The sequence below is a fragment of the Podarcis vaucheri genome (genome assembly GCF_965113315.1).
Source record: "Podarcis vaucheri genome assembly, chromosome: 12".
In the NCBI taxonomy this organism is placed as follows: domain Eukaryota; kingdom Metazoa; phylum Chordata; class Lepidosauria; order Squamata; family Lacertidae; genus Podarcis; species Podarcis vaucheri.
The window spans coordinates 35802338-35820910 of record NC_138750.1 but is presented as its reverse complement, the minus strand read 5'-3'; the positions used below and the strand labels follow the sequence as shown (position 1 = coordinate 35820910).

The 18573-nt window shown below is 43.2% G+C and overlaps 2 protein-coding genes across 9 annotated transcripts in view; one reads left to right on the top strand and one right to left on the bottom strand.

Annotated features, from left to right (window-relative positions):
• DYNC1I1 (dynein cytoplasmic 1 intermediate chain 1) overlaps positions 1-9905 on the top strand; it is a 228944-nt gene extending 219039 nt beyond the window's left edge. For all 6 annotated transcript variants that reach the window (XM_082193927.1, XM_082193928.1, XM_082193929.1 and 3 more), the window contains one exon: positions 9099-9905. In XM_082193927.1, the coding sequence (XP_082050053.1) occupies positions 9099-9209 (111 nt within the window). In that variant the 3' untranslated portion in view covers positions 9210-9905. The remainder of the gene's footprint in view (positions 1-9098) is intronic.
• A 2617-nt stretch (positions 9906-12522) lies between these two features.
• SLC25A13 (solute carrier family 25 member 13) overlaps positions 12523-18573 on the bottom strand; it is a 111505-nt gene continuing 105454 nt past the window's right edge. For all 3 annotated transcript variants that reach the window (XM_082193931.1, XM_082193930.1, XM_082193932.1), the window contains 3 exons: positions 15994-16152; positions 15809-15899; positions 12523-13752 (listed from right to left, as the gene is read on the bottom strand). In XM_082193931.1, the coding sequence (XP_082050057.1) occupies positions 13572-13752; positions 15809-15899; positions 15994-16152 (431 nt within the window). In that variant the 3' untranslated portion in view covers positions 12523-13571. The remainder of the gene's footprint in view (positions 13753-15808; positions 15900-15993; positions 16153-18573) is intronic.

Below are 18573 nucleotides of genomic sequence, written 5' to 3'. Positions count from 1 at the left end.
GGCTTCGTTCAGTTCTAGGTTTTTCTAATTTTTTCCTTAAACTTTTTGATTTTGGTTATTTAGTTTAATTCTATAAGATAATATTTCTAGTCAATTACTTCTCATTTCAGGGATTTTCACGGTAATTCATTTGTTTTGTGTAATTTCTCGGTTCCGCGACTGTCTTTTTTCTACTGATGAAATTCTACATCACCTGCATGCTCTGCTATAAGGAAAACCCCGCAGAACACCTTGCAGTCATCTAAACATGAGGAGGGTATCCCCCAGTCTGTTGAGTGATCTGCAGTATCTGTCTATAAGGAAGCTGGTCCGTAGCCTAGGTGTGGTTGTAGGGGAGCCTTCTAGCACAGCGCCCTGGTTCATAAGCAAATATTCTCCCGGGGCAGTGGGGGTCGGGAGGGAGAAGCTGTACTGAATTTCCTAATATTGTACAACATCTTAATGTGGAAGAGGGAAAATGCACTTTTAAAAGTAATATAGCCTCATTAACATTGTGTAGCATCTTAATAAGGAACCATGAAATAGTGTATTTAAAATAGCAAATTTAGCCAGGATGAGGAGGGAAGTAAACTTATTTCCCAAGAACATTTTCTTGTTTTTTTTCTATATACACACAGTAAGATCAGCTTGACTAGGAAATTGTTACAGCTATTTCCCTGCGCTACAGGGAATTGAGTGAAAAAAATCTTCAGTGCCAATATGGGTTAAAGCGATATCACATTAATGTAATGGTGTTCTTGTTTGTGAAATTGAGCAGGCATGCTCTCCTCTTTACTAGTACTAGCATATATTTCTGGAGGAATATCTTCTAAAACAAGAATTCGTTTGTATAATTAATCATCTTTATGATTCTTCTGTGGTTTGAGCCTGTCACTTTCAATAGCAACCTTGGTTGTGAGGGAGGACTTAATTATGGTGTTAAAATGCTTTTTCCTTAATGGTTGGTGAAGTTGTGTGTTGTATAAGTGTATGGCGCAATGGAATGTATGTCTTGATAAGGAGCCGGTTAGCCTAAAATTGCAGCACATTACGGAAGAGTTCAGGACATTAATTTGCTCCGTAGAAAAGCGGAAACGACATATTTGAACTATAATTTTATGGTATTTGCAGGCGCTTTGGCTGTGATCCAGCAGACCGCAAGTACACAGGTTTGGTGGCTTTAAAAAAAGCAAAAGATCCATACATTCCTCATGCCAGCCAGGCAGTTCCTTGCCTTTCCGTAGCAGACAGCCAGAGCCTGTGATGCTTGCAACCTTTCGGAAAACAGCTCTTGAGAATTATTAATTTTCAGAGGCAGGCACACCTGCGTTAAAAAATAAAAAAGGATGTACCTCATGTTATGCATTTATTTGTATGTCTTTTTGGAATTTGTATTCTACCCTGTAGAAAGTGTCTCAGGACAGCTTAAAATAAATAATAATAAAATCAGTGTCAATATAAAAGAAAGCATACATTCATAACTAAATTAATACACAGAAGAGGTGTCATAGAAAGCAAGCTAACTAATTTCTCACTGGAAGCATCCCAGATAAAATTATTCAATGAATTTGTACCCCAGCTCAAATCCTTCCAAATCAGTATCTCTTTCATTTATTCAATTTCAGTTACCGTATTTTTCGCTCTATAAGACGCACCAGACCACAAGACGCACCTAGTTTTTGGAGGAGAAAAACAAGAAAAAAAATATTCTGAATCTCAGAAGCCAGAACAGCAAGAGGGATCGCTGCGCAGTGAAAGCAGCAATCCCTCTTGCTGTTCTGGCTTCTGGGATAGCTGCGCAGCCTGCATTCGCTCCATAAGACGCACACACATTTCCCTTTACTTTTTTAGGAGGGGGGAAAGTGAGTCTTATGGAGCAAAAAATACGGTAATTCTCCAACTGATCCTGCTCCACATCAATCCAGTTTTCTACAGTTAACCACATTTATTACAGATCTTAAACATATGTGTTGCCCCAAATTAATATCCTACCAGGAACCTGGGTCATCTCCCAGTTCAGTTTCCCCTTCTATTCATTTCCCACCCAGAAACACTTAGTGTGGTTCAAGATTTGTGGCTTGGCCCCCTTGGGAAAGAGCCACAGCTCAGTGGTAGAGCATCTGCTTTGCATGCAGAAGGTTGCAGGTTCAATCCCCGGCGTCTCCCGGTAATACTGGAAATGTCCTATTTCTGAAACCCTGGAGAGCTGCTGTCAGTCAGTGTAGATAATACTGAGCTATATGGACCAATGGTCTGATTTGGTATAAGGCAACATCCTATGTTCAGCCCTAGCAACATCTCTTCTGTCAACTGAGATTTACACCTCTGACAAAGTGGATTCCAGTCTGTGGGTGTGTATACTATAATACATTTGTGAGTGTTTAAGGTCTCACAAGGCATTTTGTTATTTTTGCTGGAGCCCAACTAACCCTTAAACAGAACCACTGCCAGTTTAGTACAGTATGCAGAATGGACTGTAAGTGTTAAGATTTTTGTTGGAGTTCTTTTTACAATGCAGTAAGATATAGAAAGCTAAAGTAAATAAAAACACACCCTGAAAGCTGCTACAAAAAGTACAAATAGAATACTGTACCAAGTCCTCTCTTAAAGGTTGTTCTTAGCCCTTACCACCCACAGAAGGTAATAGCCCTCCCCTTGGGATTTTTCCTTTCTGCTCTGAGCCAAGTAGGCAGAATGAACCATTATTGGATTTTCCGAGGCCGGTGAAGCTTTGGAGTCAGCAAGGGTGCCTGGACTTTCTTTGGTTCAAAAAAGTTTGTGGGGAGGGTTGGATTGGAGTGAGATGCAGAACCATCAAGCTCAAGCCAGTAATGAAGATGGTGCTGTGAAAAACGAGGGGGAAATGTTAGTGCAGTTCTTTAAACGGTAGGCAGTTTGGCCAACTTGCCAATTTGCTAACATTATCTAAGCAGGAACTTGTGGACCTCCAGAGGTTGATCTCCATCCCTCCCAGAGATGATGGGACATGCAGTGTACTGAGAACTGGAAGGTCACATGTTCCCAACTTTAGCCAAACTTTTCAATTTCGAAGATTTCGTCTGAGGTGCGCCTGAACTTTTAGCTCTGTGGGTTTCGCCAGTGGAAAAAATCTAGTGTGTGTGCCTGTAGGGATCCTGCGGTTTCTTATCTTTGCTGCTGCAACTCCCGTGATCTGTAACGGCCGCCCCCGAACAGTGCAAAGAGACACAGTTCGCAGCAGAGGTTAATCAAGATGAAAACCCACAAATGAACTTTATGGGGGGGTATGTACAGTTCCTGCAATACCTGCTGTGTGTTGAGCGGAGACAGTCTTTAGCCCGTCTGTGGTATCCCACCCCTTCAGTTAAGCACACCAGTATATACACAGAGCTGATTAAAATCATCTGCATGCAGTTTTCTGGCTTCAACCTCTCGCCGGTGGTTTCATCCATTGTTAGCAATGATGCTCGGCTCTCTGAAGAGTTAAGCACAGTGGTACTCCAGCTATGTGAACAGGGTGCTTTCGGTTACTTTGGTGGCCTTCCTCCCCGCCCCCCCCTTTCAGATTACCTCCCACTTTGTTTCCAGCCATGTGTGTGGCATTGGGAGTTGCCTGGAAAAATACAGACTTTTTCAGACTATATATAAAGAAAAATAATGAAGGAGTTTTGATACTACCGCAGGATCAAAGCCAGAAAAGGTGTGTGCTCATATATATATGCGCGCGCGAGCAGACCCCATAGGGAGAAAGAAAGCTATATGGATTTCTAATATGGAAATTTTTTCCTTACTGTCTTCTGTGTAAGATTTGGGAAGGAGTGTTGCAGTTACGATTGTCTTCATGCAATGTTTCATCCTTTTGTAAATTTTAATTATCTATTTTTAATACGTCTGTGCCTATACTTCTTTTTCTTTTGTCTTGATTTGAGTATCTGTGTGGTTTTCTTTCTACAACACTATAAATGAATCCATGCAGGAAAGCTTTGCTGGATTGGAACCAGACTGACGGAGCTACGCTGTAGCCCCCTTGAGAGCCAGTGTGTTGATAGTGGTTAGAGCCTCGGACTAGGACCTGGGAGACTGGGGTTCAAATCCCTACTCGGCAGTGAAGCTCACTTAGGTGACCTTTGGCCGGTCACTGCCTAACCCTACCTCGCAGGGTTGTTGGGATCAAACAAGGCCGGGAAGAACCAAGTATGCCATCTTGAGTTCCTTGGGGGGAAATATTGGGATATAAATGCAAGAAATAAATAAATGGGGCAAGTTACTCATAGGGACGCGGGTGGCGCTGTGGGTTAAACCACAGAGCCTAGGACTTGCCGATTAGAAGGTCGGCAGTTCGAATTCCCACAACGGGGTGAGCTCCCATTCCTCGGTCCCTGCTCCTGCCAACCTAGCAGTTTGAAAGCACGTCAAAGTGCAAGTAGATAAATAGGTACTGCTCTGGCGGGAAGGTAAACGGCGTTTCCGTGTGCTGCTCTGGTTCTCCAGAAGCGGCTTAGTCATTCTGGCCATATGACACGGAAGCTGTACACCGGCTCCCTCGGCCAATAAAGCGAGATGAGCGCCGCAACCCCAGAGTCGGCAACGACTGGACCTAATGGTCAGGGGTCCCTTTACCTTACTCATTGCCCAGTGGTGCAATGGAGGGGGAATGTCGGTGAGAGCAGCTCTAGGTCTTCTCTAGGTAGGAGTGATTTTGCCATTTGCCAGAGTTCAGGGTGATTGACAAACTCTTTTTTGCTCTGGGGAAGTGAATAGGGTGATCTCCAGGCTTTCAGGTTAGGGGTTAAGAGTCTGCCAGAATATTACACCCGCATGGCTGCTCATTTGCTACCAGGCTGAATTCAGGTTGCTACTTTAATGGCTTAGGGCCAGTTTACTGAATGGGTTAACTTAATTCAGTTTATTCAATCTGCAGCACTTGTACAAGTGCCATGCAACGCCTGCTCTTTACTTGTAAGGAGTCATTCCTTTAGAGCAGGCATAGGCAAACTGTGACCCTCCAGATGTTTTGGAACTACAACTCCCATCATCCCTAGCTAACAGGACCAGTGGCCAGGGATGATGGGAATTGTAGTCTCAAAAGGTCTGGAGGGCCGGAGTTTGCCTATGCCTGCTTTAGAGTGACAGCACCTGAAATTTGGAACTCCCGGCCTATTGACATTAGGCTGGCAATATCATTGTCCTCTTTTAGATGCTTGCTGAAAACTGTTCTGTTTACGGCAGGCTTGTCCAAACATATGATTTGGTTGTAACTGGTCTTAAATTAGTTGTAGATGTACAATCCTACAATTCTATGATTCTGTTGTTTTGAGATATGTGTAACAATTTAAAATGTTTTAAATACAGTGGTACCTCTGTATTCCGGAGGTTCGTTCTTAACCTGAAACTGTTCTTAACCTGAAGCACCACTTTAGCTAATGGGGCCTCCCACTGCCGCCGTGCCACTGGAGCATGATTTCTGTTCTCATCCTGAAGCAAAGTTCTTAACCCGAGGTACTATTTCTGGGTTAGTGGAGTCTGTAACCTGAAGCGTATGTAACCTGAGGTACCGCTGTATATATTTATTTTATTTTAAATTACAGGTGTCTCTGCTGCCCTGGTAGGATGAATGGGCTATAAATCAGTCAGTCAGTCAGTCAGTCAATCAATCAATTAAAATAACTTAAAGCAGCAGCCAGACTGAGATAGGTTTATTAAGACACCTTAGTGTTAAACATAAGTTTCCTGTTTCTCTTAAAATCCCAAACATGCTACTGAGGACGGAAGAAACTTAAAGCATTTAACTTAGATCGTTTGGTCAGTCACTCATGTATGTGTTATAAATCGGGTATTTGACAGTATCATTCTAGAATCCAGTTCCTTCTTACCCTGTTGTCTAGTTCCTTGCATGACTGAATCGTGAAGAAATCTTTACGTGCAAAACTGTTTGCAACAAATCTCATTCCATATCAAATGCATTTCTTATGGTTTGTGTGCAGACAGCTTCAGGATGGCAAAAGCTCTGCTTGGAGTAAATAGTTAATGCACTCCTGAGATAGGGTTTTTCTGTTTTGTCCTAAAATGCTTCTGTTAAATTGAAAGATTATAAGGATGCTGATAAACCACACTTGGTCTTTATTTTGAAGCCTCATCTTAGTCATTATAACCATTTGCCTGGCTGATGCTATTGGAGGAACCAAGCTAAAATTAACCCAAACTCTTTCTTTTTTTTGCGGTCCTTAATTAGCCAGCTTTACAAAATCTTTTTAACTAGCCCTCTTGAAGCCAAACATAATTTAGAATGGAATATATAAAAATGAGAACCCTGAGATGGAAATTTTAGTGAATCTGCATTACAGGCTTCAGATAAAGAAAGAAGAAGATATATATATATTCTAACAAATATTTGTCCAAATATATATTTGAATAGGAAACATAAAATCCAAATGGCACCTCTCTGACATTCATTTTTGTAAAATGATGTGCAAGGATATGGATGGTGATTTGTCTCCTGTAAGCGACTGTGGCAGCAGGCACACTTTACCTTTAAAAGAGTACCCCAAGCTACATACTTGCTCCAAGAGCAGGCCGCCTCCCATAGGGAACCACCCACTAATAGTGTCTCAGTCTTATCTGGATTGAGCTTCAGTTTGTTGGCTCTCATCCAGTCCATTACCGAGGCAAGACACTAGTCCAGCACGTCCACTGCCTCACCTGCAGATGTAAGGGAGAAATGGAGCTGAGTGTCATCAGCATATTGCTGACAATGTACTCCCAAATTCCATAGACATTCCCACTTGGTGGTTCCATGCAGAAGTTAAAAGCTGCAGGGGAGATAAAAATGGAACCCTGAGGAACCCCATGTTAAAGGCTCCATGGGGCGGAGGAGTGCTCCCCAAGCACCCCCCTCTCAAAATGACCATCCAAGCAGGACCAGAATCACCACAAAGCAGCACCACCTACCCTCAACTCGGATAGAGACTCCAGAGAGATACTACGGTCAATGGTAGGGAAGGTCAAGGAGAATTAATAGGGACACATTTCCCCTCTCCTCCTTCCAACAGAGGTGACCAAAGCCGTTTTTGTACTCAAACCAGGGGAAATTCAATTAGGTACACATTTAAAGCCAAACCTATTAAAATTCCACTTTCCAAAACGATGTGAACCAAAAAACAGCCATCCTTCAAAATTCACATTTTCACCCGAACTTTGTGATGCAATTCTCCAACCCAACACTGTTTACAAAAATGTGTGTATTAGGGGGAAGTGTACATGAAAAGAAAGATATTAACGAAAATAGCATACACAAGTGCATTATATTAGGGGAAATTGCTTGTACTGTAGTCCATTAAACTGCATATACAAATGTGTTTTCTAGGAGAAATTTGCACTAAAAGGCTGGTGAATTTTCATATGGATTTAAAGGCGGGGAAATCAGAAATTGTTGCCAGATGTGGAGAACTGAATTTAAGAATGGAAAAATGGAGGCAACTGAAATGGACAGATCCTTCCTTCTGCACTTGTAGTACAAATTTGCATAAGGTGCATAAAAGGATTGTATGGTTTTATGGCTCACTAGCAGTAATGGGACACATACCCCAGATGCTCAATGTCAGTCACACTGCTTCCTGCCTTGAAAGAAGTTCCTTTCCAGCCATCTATGTTGCATAATTTCTTTAAACAGTTACTTTCTCTTACAGCATCCAGCGAGAGATTACAGACTTTACGGAGCTGTAAAAATGTGCATGGTTAATTTAAATTCATGTTGCTGGCTTCTAGGGTCGGAGTCTATGAAAATGTACATAGAAGAAGCAGTCTGGTGATTGTTTCAATCTTGTTTTGCATTATCTCTCAAAAATTGCAAGACTAGATTCAGCTAGAATGGATTCTGGGGTGGGGTGGGATTGTCCCATGTATCACTAAAGCACCCTAGCATCCATTCCATTTGAAATACATATCCCACTCGGAGCATACTTTTGTCCTGTCTTCATAAGAATAAAGCAAAAAAAGGAACAATTTTACCAGGTTTTTTCAGTGTTAAGGGGTGGGAGAAGAAATTCTGATCAGTTTGCATAATATTCGCTTGCTCTAGAGATGCTTAGCATTTTTATTGTATACCTTTTCTGTAGCTGTACTGAGAAACAGGGCAGAGCAAAAATGCCCCCTGCCCCCTCTCAAATCTCGCTGCATAATGATTTCAGAAATATGACATGGTGCATACATTTTTAACACGTGTAACCCATCCTGGAGTTCCATTCTAACTGCAGTGTAGTATCACCCTGGCCGTGTCCAGCTGCTGCTATTATAACATTCTGACCTTAACTTATAGCAGAGATAGGGAGCCTGTGGCCCTCTCATTGGACTCCACCTCCCATCAGCCCCAGCTAACATGGCCAATGGGCAGGGATGGTGGGAAAGCCACAGCTTCCTCATCCGCGACTTGTCATGGTCTTCTACTGTGGTGGGACATCTCCTTCCAAACCAACACTCTCAAGATAGCAGGGAAGCTAGGCCAGTCTGATTCAGTGCCATCATTACTGAGATGCATAAACATAAAGAGCACATCTCAAACCAAGGCTGATGAGATCATGTTGTGGCGAAACATGGGTTATAAACTGCGTAAATAAATGCATAATGTTTGAAAGTCTAAATAGGCTTGCCTACATCAACCAGAAAAGGCTTTCGTTGGTTTTAAAGATATTGATAGCATTTGGTTGGATTTTGCCATTTGTTAACATGATAAAATGTGTTGTATTCATTTCATTGCCCTACAGCATTTTTGTCCTATATCTAGCCTTCCATCTATCTATTTATCTGTCTATCTATCTAGTATCACCCTAAAACTGTAGGGGCTAACCTGTGGTCCTCCAGGTGCTGAACTATATTGCTGATCAGCCCTAGCCAGCAGTAGGCAAGATGCTTGGAATAGTATTTTAGCAACATTTTTAGGCAAGTCTAAGAAAAACAACACCAGAACTGTTCAACTGGCAGTTAACATACCCCATCATAGATTTTTATAAAACACCCAATTGCATCATTCCTTCAAGAGGGTTGCTGTAAACAGAATAATGAACGACTGTCAAAACAGTGTGGCTTAAGACCTCCCTTTGTCCAGTCTTAATTTCTCTGCACCATTGTCTGTTTAATTCTTGCAGCTTGCTATACCGCACAACGATGAGTGGACCCGATTTGCCCGGACTCTGGTGGAAATCCGTGCCAACAGAGCAGACAGCGAAGAAGAAGGAACCATGGAGATCTCTGCCTAGAAGGTGCCCTTCCCTTTGTAGCCACCTGCCCTCTGTCGATTGCAGTCATGTTCTGTGTCAAGTCAGTATTGTTGTGGCTTTCCATGCCAGTGTTGCTGCCAGCATTCCCCAGGGTTCCGATTTCTCCATATTAATTGCGTTGTGCTTCAAGCCGTCTGAAAATATCCAGAGCGTTTTCATGCTTCATATTTCTTTTTGAGAAGTTTACGAATGAGAGGACAAATCAAGCCCAAGCGGGTTCAGTTGTTGCCTTTTAAATCCTTTAGTAGCTGCAGTAACTAGCTAGGAACTCCTGAATAAACTTGGGCTCACGTGCGTTTCTGGCACAGTCCTATTAAATCCATATGAAGTCAGATATGATTGGGTACAGATGTGGTGCGCTTCGCAACATGGGACTGGGCCAGAGACTTTTAGATGTGGTGTTTCACATGGTGACTTACATTATGAATGGATGTACTATACGAACATTGCTGCTCCTTATTTATTGCGGTGTGCTGCATGGAACATATTTATTTGAAAGCATTAAAATAAACGATCCCAAAGCATGTGCATAACGAGCAAACTGCATTGTCTCTGCATGCCTGTTGGGGTTATGTCGAGTCCCAAACAACTATTACTGGATGTCACTTTTTACTAAAATGAAATCTGTAAAAGGGTTTGGTTGAATAAACAGAACTTTCTAAAATCGCCTATTAATCCTAGATACTTTAGCAATATTTCATGTGCAGTTGGTCCCCGGCACTCATTGCAGGATACCACTAATGGTCTGAATGAGGAAGTGTTGTTTCAGAAGTAGACAGAGGCAACGGCAGTAAAATGTGTCAGAGCTGTTCTGTAGCCAAGTTTTGTTGGTTTTCTTCTTGATAAAATTATTTCCGTTACTGGTCAGTCAGAGAATTGTAACTTCTGGGGTAGTAACATTGATTAGATGAACAGGGTTTTGTTTTTCTTGGAGTGGTAAGAGTCAATATTACTTGCTCAGATTTGCACCGGTAATACAAATGCACAACCATAATTAATCTTACCGGCGAGATTTCTGTGGGCCATTCTGATGCTTCATATGTATAGATCCATGTGTAAATTTAATCTCTGAGCTTCTTTAGCTTCCCAGGCACACGGGCCAATTTTCCACTGTGCTCACTTAAAAGACTGCAGAATCTGTCTGTGCACTTACATGAGGTCTGACATTACTTCCTCTGTTCAGCTGCAACCATTGGGAGGGCTTTGGAGTCCTGCCTGCCCATCCCGCTTCCATCAGTCCCACCCATCATGGTCAATGGTCAGGGATGGTGAAGAGCTACAAGTTTCCCATCCCTACATTAGTATCCGAATTGGACATACCTTCCTAGTTAAATGATCCAAAATACGTGTCTTTTGTCAATGGAATGGGACTGGCAGTGCCTCAAGGCGAGGGTTGTTTGGAGGGTTGTTAAGCTCCATGTCAGCATCTTTCATCCTAACCTGCTCAAAATGATGCAGAGGATCAGTTTGGTCCAGATACTTGGCTTTGCAGAGAGAGTCAAAGCAAAAAAAGCAAAACCACACATTTTGGTCCTCCTGTTCACAATTCCATTTTTTTTCTCTCTGCAGCCACGCATCTGCCAACTGGCACCATCCGTTTTGTCCCCGGATTTTGCCAAAATACAGTTGTTGGATTTAGCGCCCTGTATTTCCTGCAAAGTTGCAGCGCTGCCTCTTAGGCGGCAAGTAGGACTACTTTCTAAAGTACACACAGAGAGTGGTTAAAAAAGCACAATTTGTTCAAGTGCTGTTTCTGGGTTATTTGCTGTGTTTAACTTCCCCAGAGAGTTCCATAATGAAAGTATCTTGAGGTTTACTTATTTCCAAACCAGCCAGTAATTTATTATGTATAATCATTAGATTTAAAATATGTCCTTTAGCATAAGCAGCAAGCTAAACGGCTCAAGTGACAAAACGATGCTTCCATTTCCAAAGTGCTTTTTACACTGCTCGTTTTCCACAGCGCGGAGCCTAATCAGAACTGACGAGCTGAATGCACAGCCACACCAGTTGGGCTGTGCTCATCGGACGTGTCCAAGGAACCAATGTGGCAAAGAGGTCCTCCTTGGCGGCACATTCAGGGCACTCTTGCCCTTAAGTCTTGGTGCAGTTAGAGCGATGGCTGCTCTTATCAATAGCGCTGCAGTCCTTACCCTATCCGTGGAGGTGTGCTGGTATTAAACCCATATTATAGCTGACTGGCTGAGGTTAAGACAACAGGATCTTGCTTAAGGCTAGCAGCTTGTTAAATTTGTGGCAGAATTTGAGGTTTGAATAAGGTGGGTTGGGGAGACTGCTCAGCATTCAGCTCAAATTCTCAGCCAGGACACAACTACAATACCCGTACGAGGCACAGCAAGGCTTTATAAATTGACAGCCTGGCCTTCTTTTCATGAAGAAGTCAAGTTGGCAAAGTCCCATCTGAGCCTGCACCCAGCCAACGCTTGGGCACCTTCTGTTTCAACCTTTAAACGGCTGCTGAAAACTTTTCTGTTCTGCCAGGCTTATGCAGGCAATTAGGAATAGGTAATAGTAGTACCAGATTTTAATTTTTATGTGTGTTTTTAAGTATATATAGATACTATTGTAAAACACTTTGATATTTCTTATAATAGCGACCAGCATATATTTTTCTTAAAATAAATGCACGGAGTTCGGTTCTGCTGCAAACACCCAAAGCTTGTTTAATGAAGGCCCTTGCTCTTAATTGAGACGTAGAACTTTAACCAATCAGTTCTATTAAATCAATAAAAATTGCAGTATTCCGAGTTTATGTTTTAAGTAATAATTTGTGGAGAATTTGATCCAGTTAGTGGCTTTAGTTAACGCTTTAAAAAGATCCAAGGCAAACTTTTTTATTACTATTAAAAACCGAAGCCTACATCCATTTTATAAAAATGGGACGAGCTTTTAAAAAGCTACCGGTGGTCTCAGCATGGGAAAACAGGCCATGTGGTGGCATCCATGACAGATGGCTTGCACTGCGAAGCCTTTCTAGGCACATGTTGCAATACTTGTTAAAAGCAAGAAAAGAGTTCAGCCCTCAATGACTTAGCCTCTCTCAGCCCCCTTAATGAAGTACAGCTCACATAATTCTTTGCAGGAAGCTGTGACTGTTTTAAAGTGGTGTCATGGCACTTTCAATTGATGGCCTTAATGTGGCCTTAATGTTGGTCTCAGTTTCCCACTAAGCTCTGCAAGGCAGCCCCACGCCCCCCCCCTCCAAAAGAAGGCAAAATATTTAATCTGGTTGTTATTATTATTATTGTATTTTTGTTTTGTTTTTTTAAAAAAATCTGTTATAATTCATCAAAATTATTCAGAATTTCCACACAAATATTTTTCAATTACAAGCTGGCAGTTAAGGCAGATACCATTGATACAGTGCATGGATTTTTCTATTGCATTTATTTAAACAAGCAGCAGGTTACTCTAAGTGCACCAACACAAAAAACAAGAATCCAAATATCAGCAGGGCCTGGTGTGACCCCCTTGGGCACAGCCTCCATTAGTGTCGACGAAAGCTGTGCTGGAGCCCCGAGCCAAATAGCACTGAAGAATGTATAGCTACACCTCTCGATGGCTCGTGCCGTTTGGTGTTGAATTTTCATCTCTCGTGGTACGATGCTCTTCCATAAAGTGCAGAGACTATGGAAAAAAATTACATTTCTCTTCCCACCCCCCAACCCTTCTGATACCAGGAACAGAATATAATTGCTAAACGCTTGTCGATGTGGTTTCAGTTAGAAAAACATGTTCCCCATAAAATCCTCCTAATACAATTCAGGAATGCAACTTGTGTGTGTAGTAAAATACAGTCACTCTTGGCAAGACTCAGGTACCGCTCGTATCGACACCTTTCGAATCCTCCGGTACGGATGCAAATGGAATGTGTCCCCAAGTCTTAAACGCACTGTCTAAATTGTTCTGCGTTGAGCACCATGATCTCTGTTGAATAGCCAACATGCAGCCATGACGACAGGACAGCCCTCCCCGAAACACACCACCCTCCCCAACCAGAAGAGCAGTTGCCTACAAATGTCTTTCCCCAAATGAGCCCAAGTACATTCACGACCCCAGGTATGTGCAAGAAAGAACAAAAATGCATTCATGGACCCAAACCGATAAGACTACTCTAGCAAGAATTTCACAGTGATCTGATAAAAGGAAGCGCAGAGACCGATGATTCACACTTAAAAGATGGGGAGCAGGTGGGAAGAAAGACTTGCAGATCAGGTGGTGCTGGGTTGAGACCGGAAAGCTAAAGGAATGAAGTATTAAGACTGATCAGATGAATGGCTCTTTCCCAACATTCTGTAAAAGTAAGTCGCTGCCTTGTGATCAGACAGGCGCTGCCTTTGAGGTAGGTGGCGAAGACGCAAATCGAGGTAAGTAAAGTCCAAATTTGTTTTCAATTCCCACAAAAGTGGCAACGGCCAACTTGTAGCCCCCCACGTGGTCGGGATTCGGTGCAGGTAGGGTGATCCTTGTTTTCAGAACGGCTTCTGATCCAGCTGGCTTCCTGCAATACATATTTTATCAAGTGTGATTATGCAGCCTTCCACCCTAAAAGTAAAGTTCTTTCCAGAGAAAAAGAGCCCCCCGCCCACAAGAGCTTGCCTGGGACAAAATGCTATTTGGTTCTGCCTCTCTCCAAACTCCCTCCCATTCGTGGCTATTCCTCCTGGTCATTGGGAACATCAGCGCTCAACCTTATGGAAGAGTTGGTACCTGGGGCTGAGGAAGGACCATAGCTCAGTGGTAGTGCACCTGCTTTTTATGCAGAAGGTCCCCGGTTCCATCCCCAGCAACTCCAGGTAAAGCGATGCCCTGACTGAAACTGGGCAGACAATACTGGGCTAGATGGGTAGCTTCCTATAATCTTCTTTTTCCTCTTTTGTACCAATTTCTTATGCAATCCTTTCAGACAGCAAGCCACCGTTTTTTAAACTTTAGTCTGCTGACCGAGATGCTCTTTGACTACAGTTCCCATCATCCCTGGCCACTGGTCTTGCTGGCTGGGGCTGATGGAAGGTGGAGCATGTTTTACATACCTGCAGAAAAACAAAGTCCTATAATCTCCAGCAGCTGCCTATAAAGCAGCACAGTAGAAGTACGTTAAAAATTACTTTGAGACTCGCCCAGCAATCTGTTCAGTGTGAAATCTGTTTTGAGCGTCGGCAGAAGAGGCGAAAACATGGAAACTTAAGGTGACATGATGCACCAGTGATGCAAGTCTTAACACTAGTGCTGATGAGACTTCTCAATCTCATCAACAGCATTGCAGTATTAACAGCATGCCAACACTACTGTACTCTACCATGCCAAAGGTTTCTAATGATTTTAATTTTTTTTTATTGGCAGATGGAAAAATGAAAGTTTTTCTTCTGTATCTTTCACTAATGGGTTTTTCCCCTTTCCCCCTTATTCTTTTCTCTCTATTTTCTTTCTTTCTTTCTTTCTTTCTTTCTTTCTTTCTTTCTTTCTTTCTTTCTTTCTTTCTTGTTTTTTGGCTTTTGTTTTTCTGCTTTCTCCTATTTCTTTGGAGTCCTATGTCTGGGGCCTTTATTAGAGTTCATAGATTGTATACTCATGGGGGTAGTAGAGGGTTGATGGAGGACCCTGGGTGATGACCAGGAAAATGCTGGTCCCCCAGGATATGAGGCTGGTAGGAGAAAGGAAAGATCCCAGATGGGAAGAGCTACTGTCCTCTGTGGGTGGTAAGGACCAGGAACTACTTTTAAGAGAGAACTTCGTTTGGAAATCAATAAAACTATGTTGTTTTGTTTTTAAAGAAAGGACTTCGTATTTCACTTCATTGATTTGTATCTTCTGTAGTTGTAATTTTAGTGTATTATGGGAAAATCTTAATAAAAAGTCTTTTTAAAAAACCCTACTGCACTCTGTGAATGGATCTTCCCTTTGCTATTTAACTACTTGTGTTCCTCTTCCTGTCTGCCCTCATGTACATGACAAGCACTGGTGTTAAAAAGTGTATCTCCCCTGAGCTTTAGTGACCCTTAATTCATAAAGAAAATCTGGAGCTCTTTATGACTAACTCCTATAAAGAGAGCCAAGGTGGTCAACCCAACATACCGTATTTTTCGCTATATAGGACACACTTTTTCCCCTTCAAAAATGAAGGGGAAATGTGTGTGCGTCCTATGGAGCGAAGACGCCATAGCAGGAGACGCTATGGCAGGAGCCTCCCAGCTGGGAGAGCGCTTGCGGGGCTAAAAAAGCCATAGAAGCTTTCCACTGCTCCCCAACCTGCTCTTTGGGGCTCGTGGTGGGCTTCCCCCCACCGGCTCCAAAGAGCAGGTTGAAAGGAACCTGAAGCCTGGAGAGCGAGAGGGGTCGGTGCGCACCAAGTAGCCGCCTGAAGGCGACTGAACTAAACGGCACCTTGTTTTAGAGGGGGAAAATTCTCCCCCTCTCTGCGCAGCGCCTCCTGCCGCTTCACTGAAGGGGCGCTGGGCAAAGAGGGCGAGATTTTTTTTCTCTTGTTCTCCCCCCTCTAAAACAAGGTGCGTCCTATTGTCCGGTGCGTCCTTTGGTGCGAAAAGTACGGTACTTACGTTCCTCCAAAATCAATGTAGAACCATCTCTGCAGAAGCTCGTAAGTCACTAGGGTTACTCCAAACTGAGGAGACGACCGAAATACACGAGCTGAGGGGCAGGAAACCACACCATTATTAGCCACATTGATGCATCAGGTTAACATGCATCCTTCCTTGATAAAATGAGTGTTTGCAAAGGCTACCTGCAGCTCCTTTCCAAAATGCCCTGGGGCCTTCCTCTCGGAGGATCTTCCCGAAACAGTCAATCACGCCGCTGTAGGTTGTTTGTCCTGCACGGGCTGCCACCTGTAACCTCGTCTTGATCACATCCGCAGGCGTCACTAAGGAAGCGGCAGGCATTCCTGGAGAAAGGGAAAGCAGGGCAGAAAAGAAACCAGCTTGTTGAACTTGCTTAGAGATGGGTGAGTTGGCCTGTTAGGACCCTGGGAAGCTGCCTTATGCTCCATCTAGCTCAGTATGGTCTGTGCTGACTGGCTTACTAGCAGTATATGTGAAAAGGATCTAGGGGGTCAACAGTGTGATGCAGCAGCAAAAAAGGTTAATGCCATTGTAGGCTGCATCAACAGAAGTATAGTGTCCAGCTCAAGGGAGGTCCCTATCTCTTTGGGGGCGTGGGGGGCGCTGTGGTCTAAACCACTGATCCTTGAGCTTGCCGATCAAAAGGTCGCGGTTCGAATCCCTACAATGTGGTGAGCTCCCGTTCCTCGGTCCCAGCTCCTGCCAACTTAGCCGTTTGAAAGCACGCCCAAAAGTGCAAGTAAATAGGTACTGCTCCAGCGGGAAGGTAAACGGCGTTTCCATGCGCTGCTCTGGTTTTGCCAGAAACGGTTTAGTCATGCTGGCCCCATGACCTGGAAAAACTGTCTGCGGACAAACGCCAGCTCCCTCGGCCTGTAAAGCGAGATGAGCGCCGCAACCCCAGAGTCATTTGCGACTGGACTTAACTGTCAGGGGTCCTTTGACCTTTAGCTATTCTGCCTTTGTCAGACCACATCTGGAAAACTGTGTCCAATTCTGGGCACCACAATTTAAGGATGTTGACAAGCTGGAATGTGTGCAGAGGAGGGCAACTAGGATGATCAAGGGTCTGCACACCAAGCCTTATGAGGAATGGTTGAAGGAGCTGGGTATGTTGAGCCTGGAAAAGAGGAGGCTGAAAGGAGATATGGTAGCCATCTTCAAATATCTCAAGGGCTGTCACATGTAAGATGCAGCAAGCTTCTTTTCTCCTGCTCTGGAGGAGAGGATCTGAACCAATGGCTTCAAGTTACAAGAAAGGAGATTCCGACTAAACATACAGAAAAACTTTCCGACACTAAGAGCTGTTGGGCAGTGGAACAGTCTCCCTCAGGAGGCTGTGGACTCTCCTTCCTTGTAGATTTTTAAGCAGAGGTTGGATGGCTATCTGTCATGGATGCTTTATTTTTCTTTTTAAGTTGAGTGGCAAACAGAAGTCTTCAATATGTCTGAAGCTTGCAGAGGGTCTTGAGTTCACTTTGGGGAGGTAAAAGTCAGCTCCCTTGTAGTTTCCAGCATTTGCCCCTATGTGCAGAAGACTGGAAATTTTTGCACTTTTTTGACTTCAGGGCTACATCCTGTGAGAAGTCTTGTTAAACTCAAAACAGGCAGACAGGTACAAGTTGTGCACAATGCGCCAAAATAAAATAAAAACCCAAACCCCAACTCAATAATGTTCCATGTTTTCCTTTGGGCATATGCACATTTTTCAGCGTCTAATTTCTTCAGCAAAGTCTTGTTGGAAGATTTATGCTGGCAGATAAACAACAGAAAGCAACAAATACCGAATTATCAGCAGAGAAGGGGCCACAATCCTGAAACATGCTCTCTCCATGAAGTCAAAAGGGGCACCTCGAATGATTTTAGGCCTTGGACCAGCGGTTTTTCAAACTCAGTCTAATGAAATAATCCGTATTTAGATTTAAAGAAAAACAAGGGGGGGGAGGAGACAAAAATAAAGCAAGACTGTATTCAAAAACAGTGTCTCTTCTTATTTTATTACTTTTCCATTTTGCGTCAGTTCCAAACCAGCTTGGTCAGATGTAGATGCATAAATCTCCTTTGCTTTTGCTATTTTTTTTTTCATCTTCTTCTTCCCTCTAAAGCTTAATAATTCTGTAACAGTTTTTGTCCAAACCAATGTGGTTTGGCTCCAGAACGCCATCTCACTTTTTTTTTTTTTAGTAGACTCCTTTGAAAGAGATGTAAAAGTGTGTGTTTATCACCAAAATAAGGACTGCTCCTCGTCTCTCAAAACCCATTAAAAAAGAAAGGAAAACACACTGTGCGAACATTCACATTTGAACATTTGGCAGAAGGTGGCTTTCTCTTAACATGGTCAGCGCTTCCCTTCAGCAAGTCCACGAGTCATCCATTTCACCTCCTGCTTATGAGACACAGAAGCTGGACTTTCGCTCTTTAAAAATTAGCTGACTCTTGCAAAGACAGCAGCCATGCAGGCAGAAGCCCCGTCCCCGCTGTGGAGGTGGTATTTCACAGGAACAATGCCGCCATGTGAGCCTGGTCTGGCCACAAACCAGCCAGTAGTCTTGTATGCTTCCAAGCCCTTGGGGACATCAGCAAGTGTGAACTAGCCCTGAGCTTTGTGGTACAAGTCCCAAATAGTTTCCATCTTATGCAAATTTTTGGAATGCAACTATCTGCAAGGCTTTGAAAACTGCAAGCCAGGACTCTTCAGAAACGTCTTTTAATTGCAAAGGTCCGGGCACCCTCGGCTGAATTAA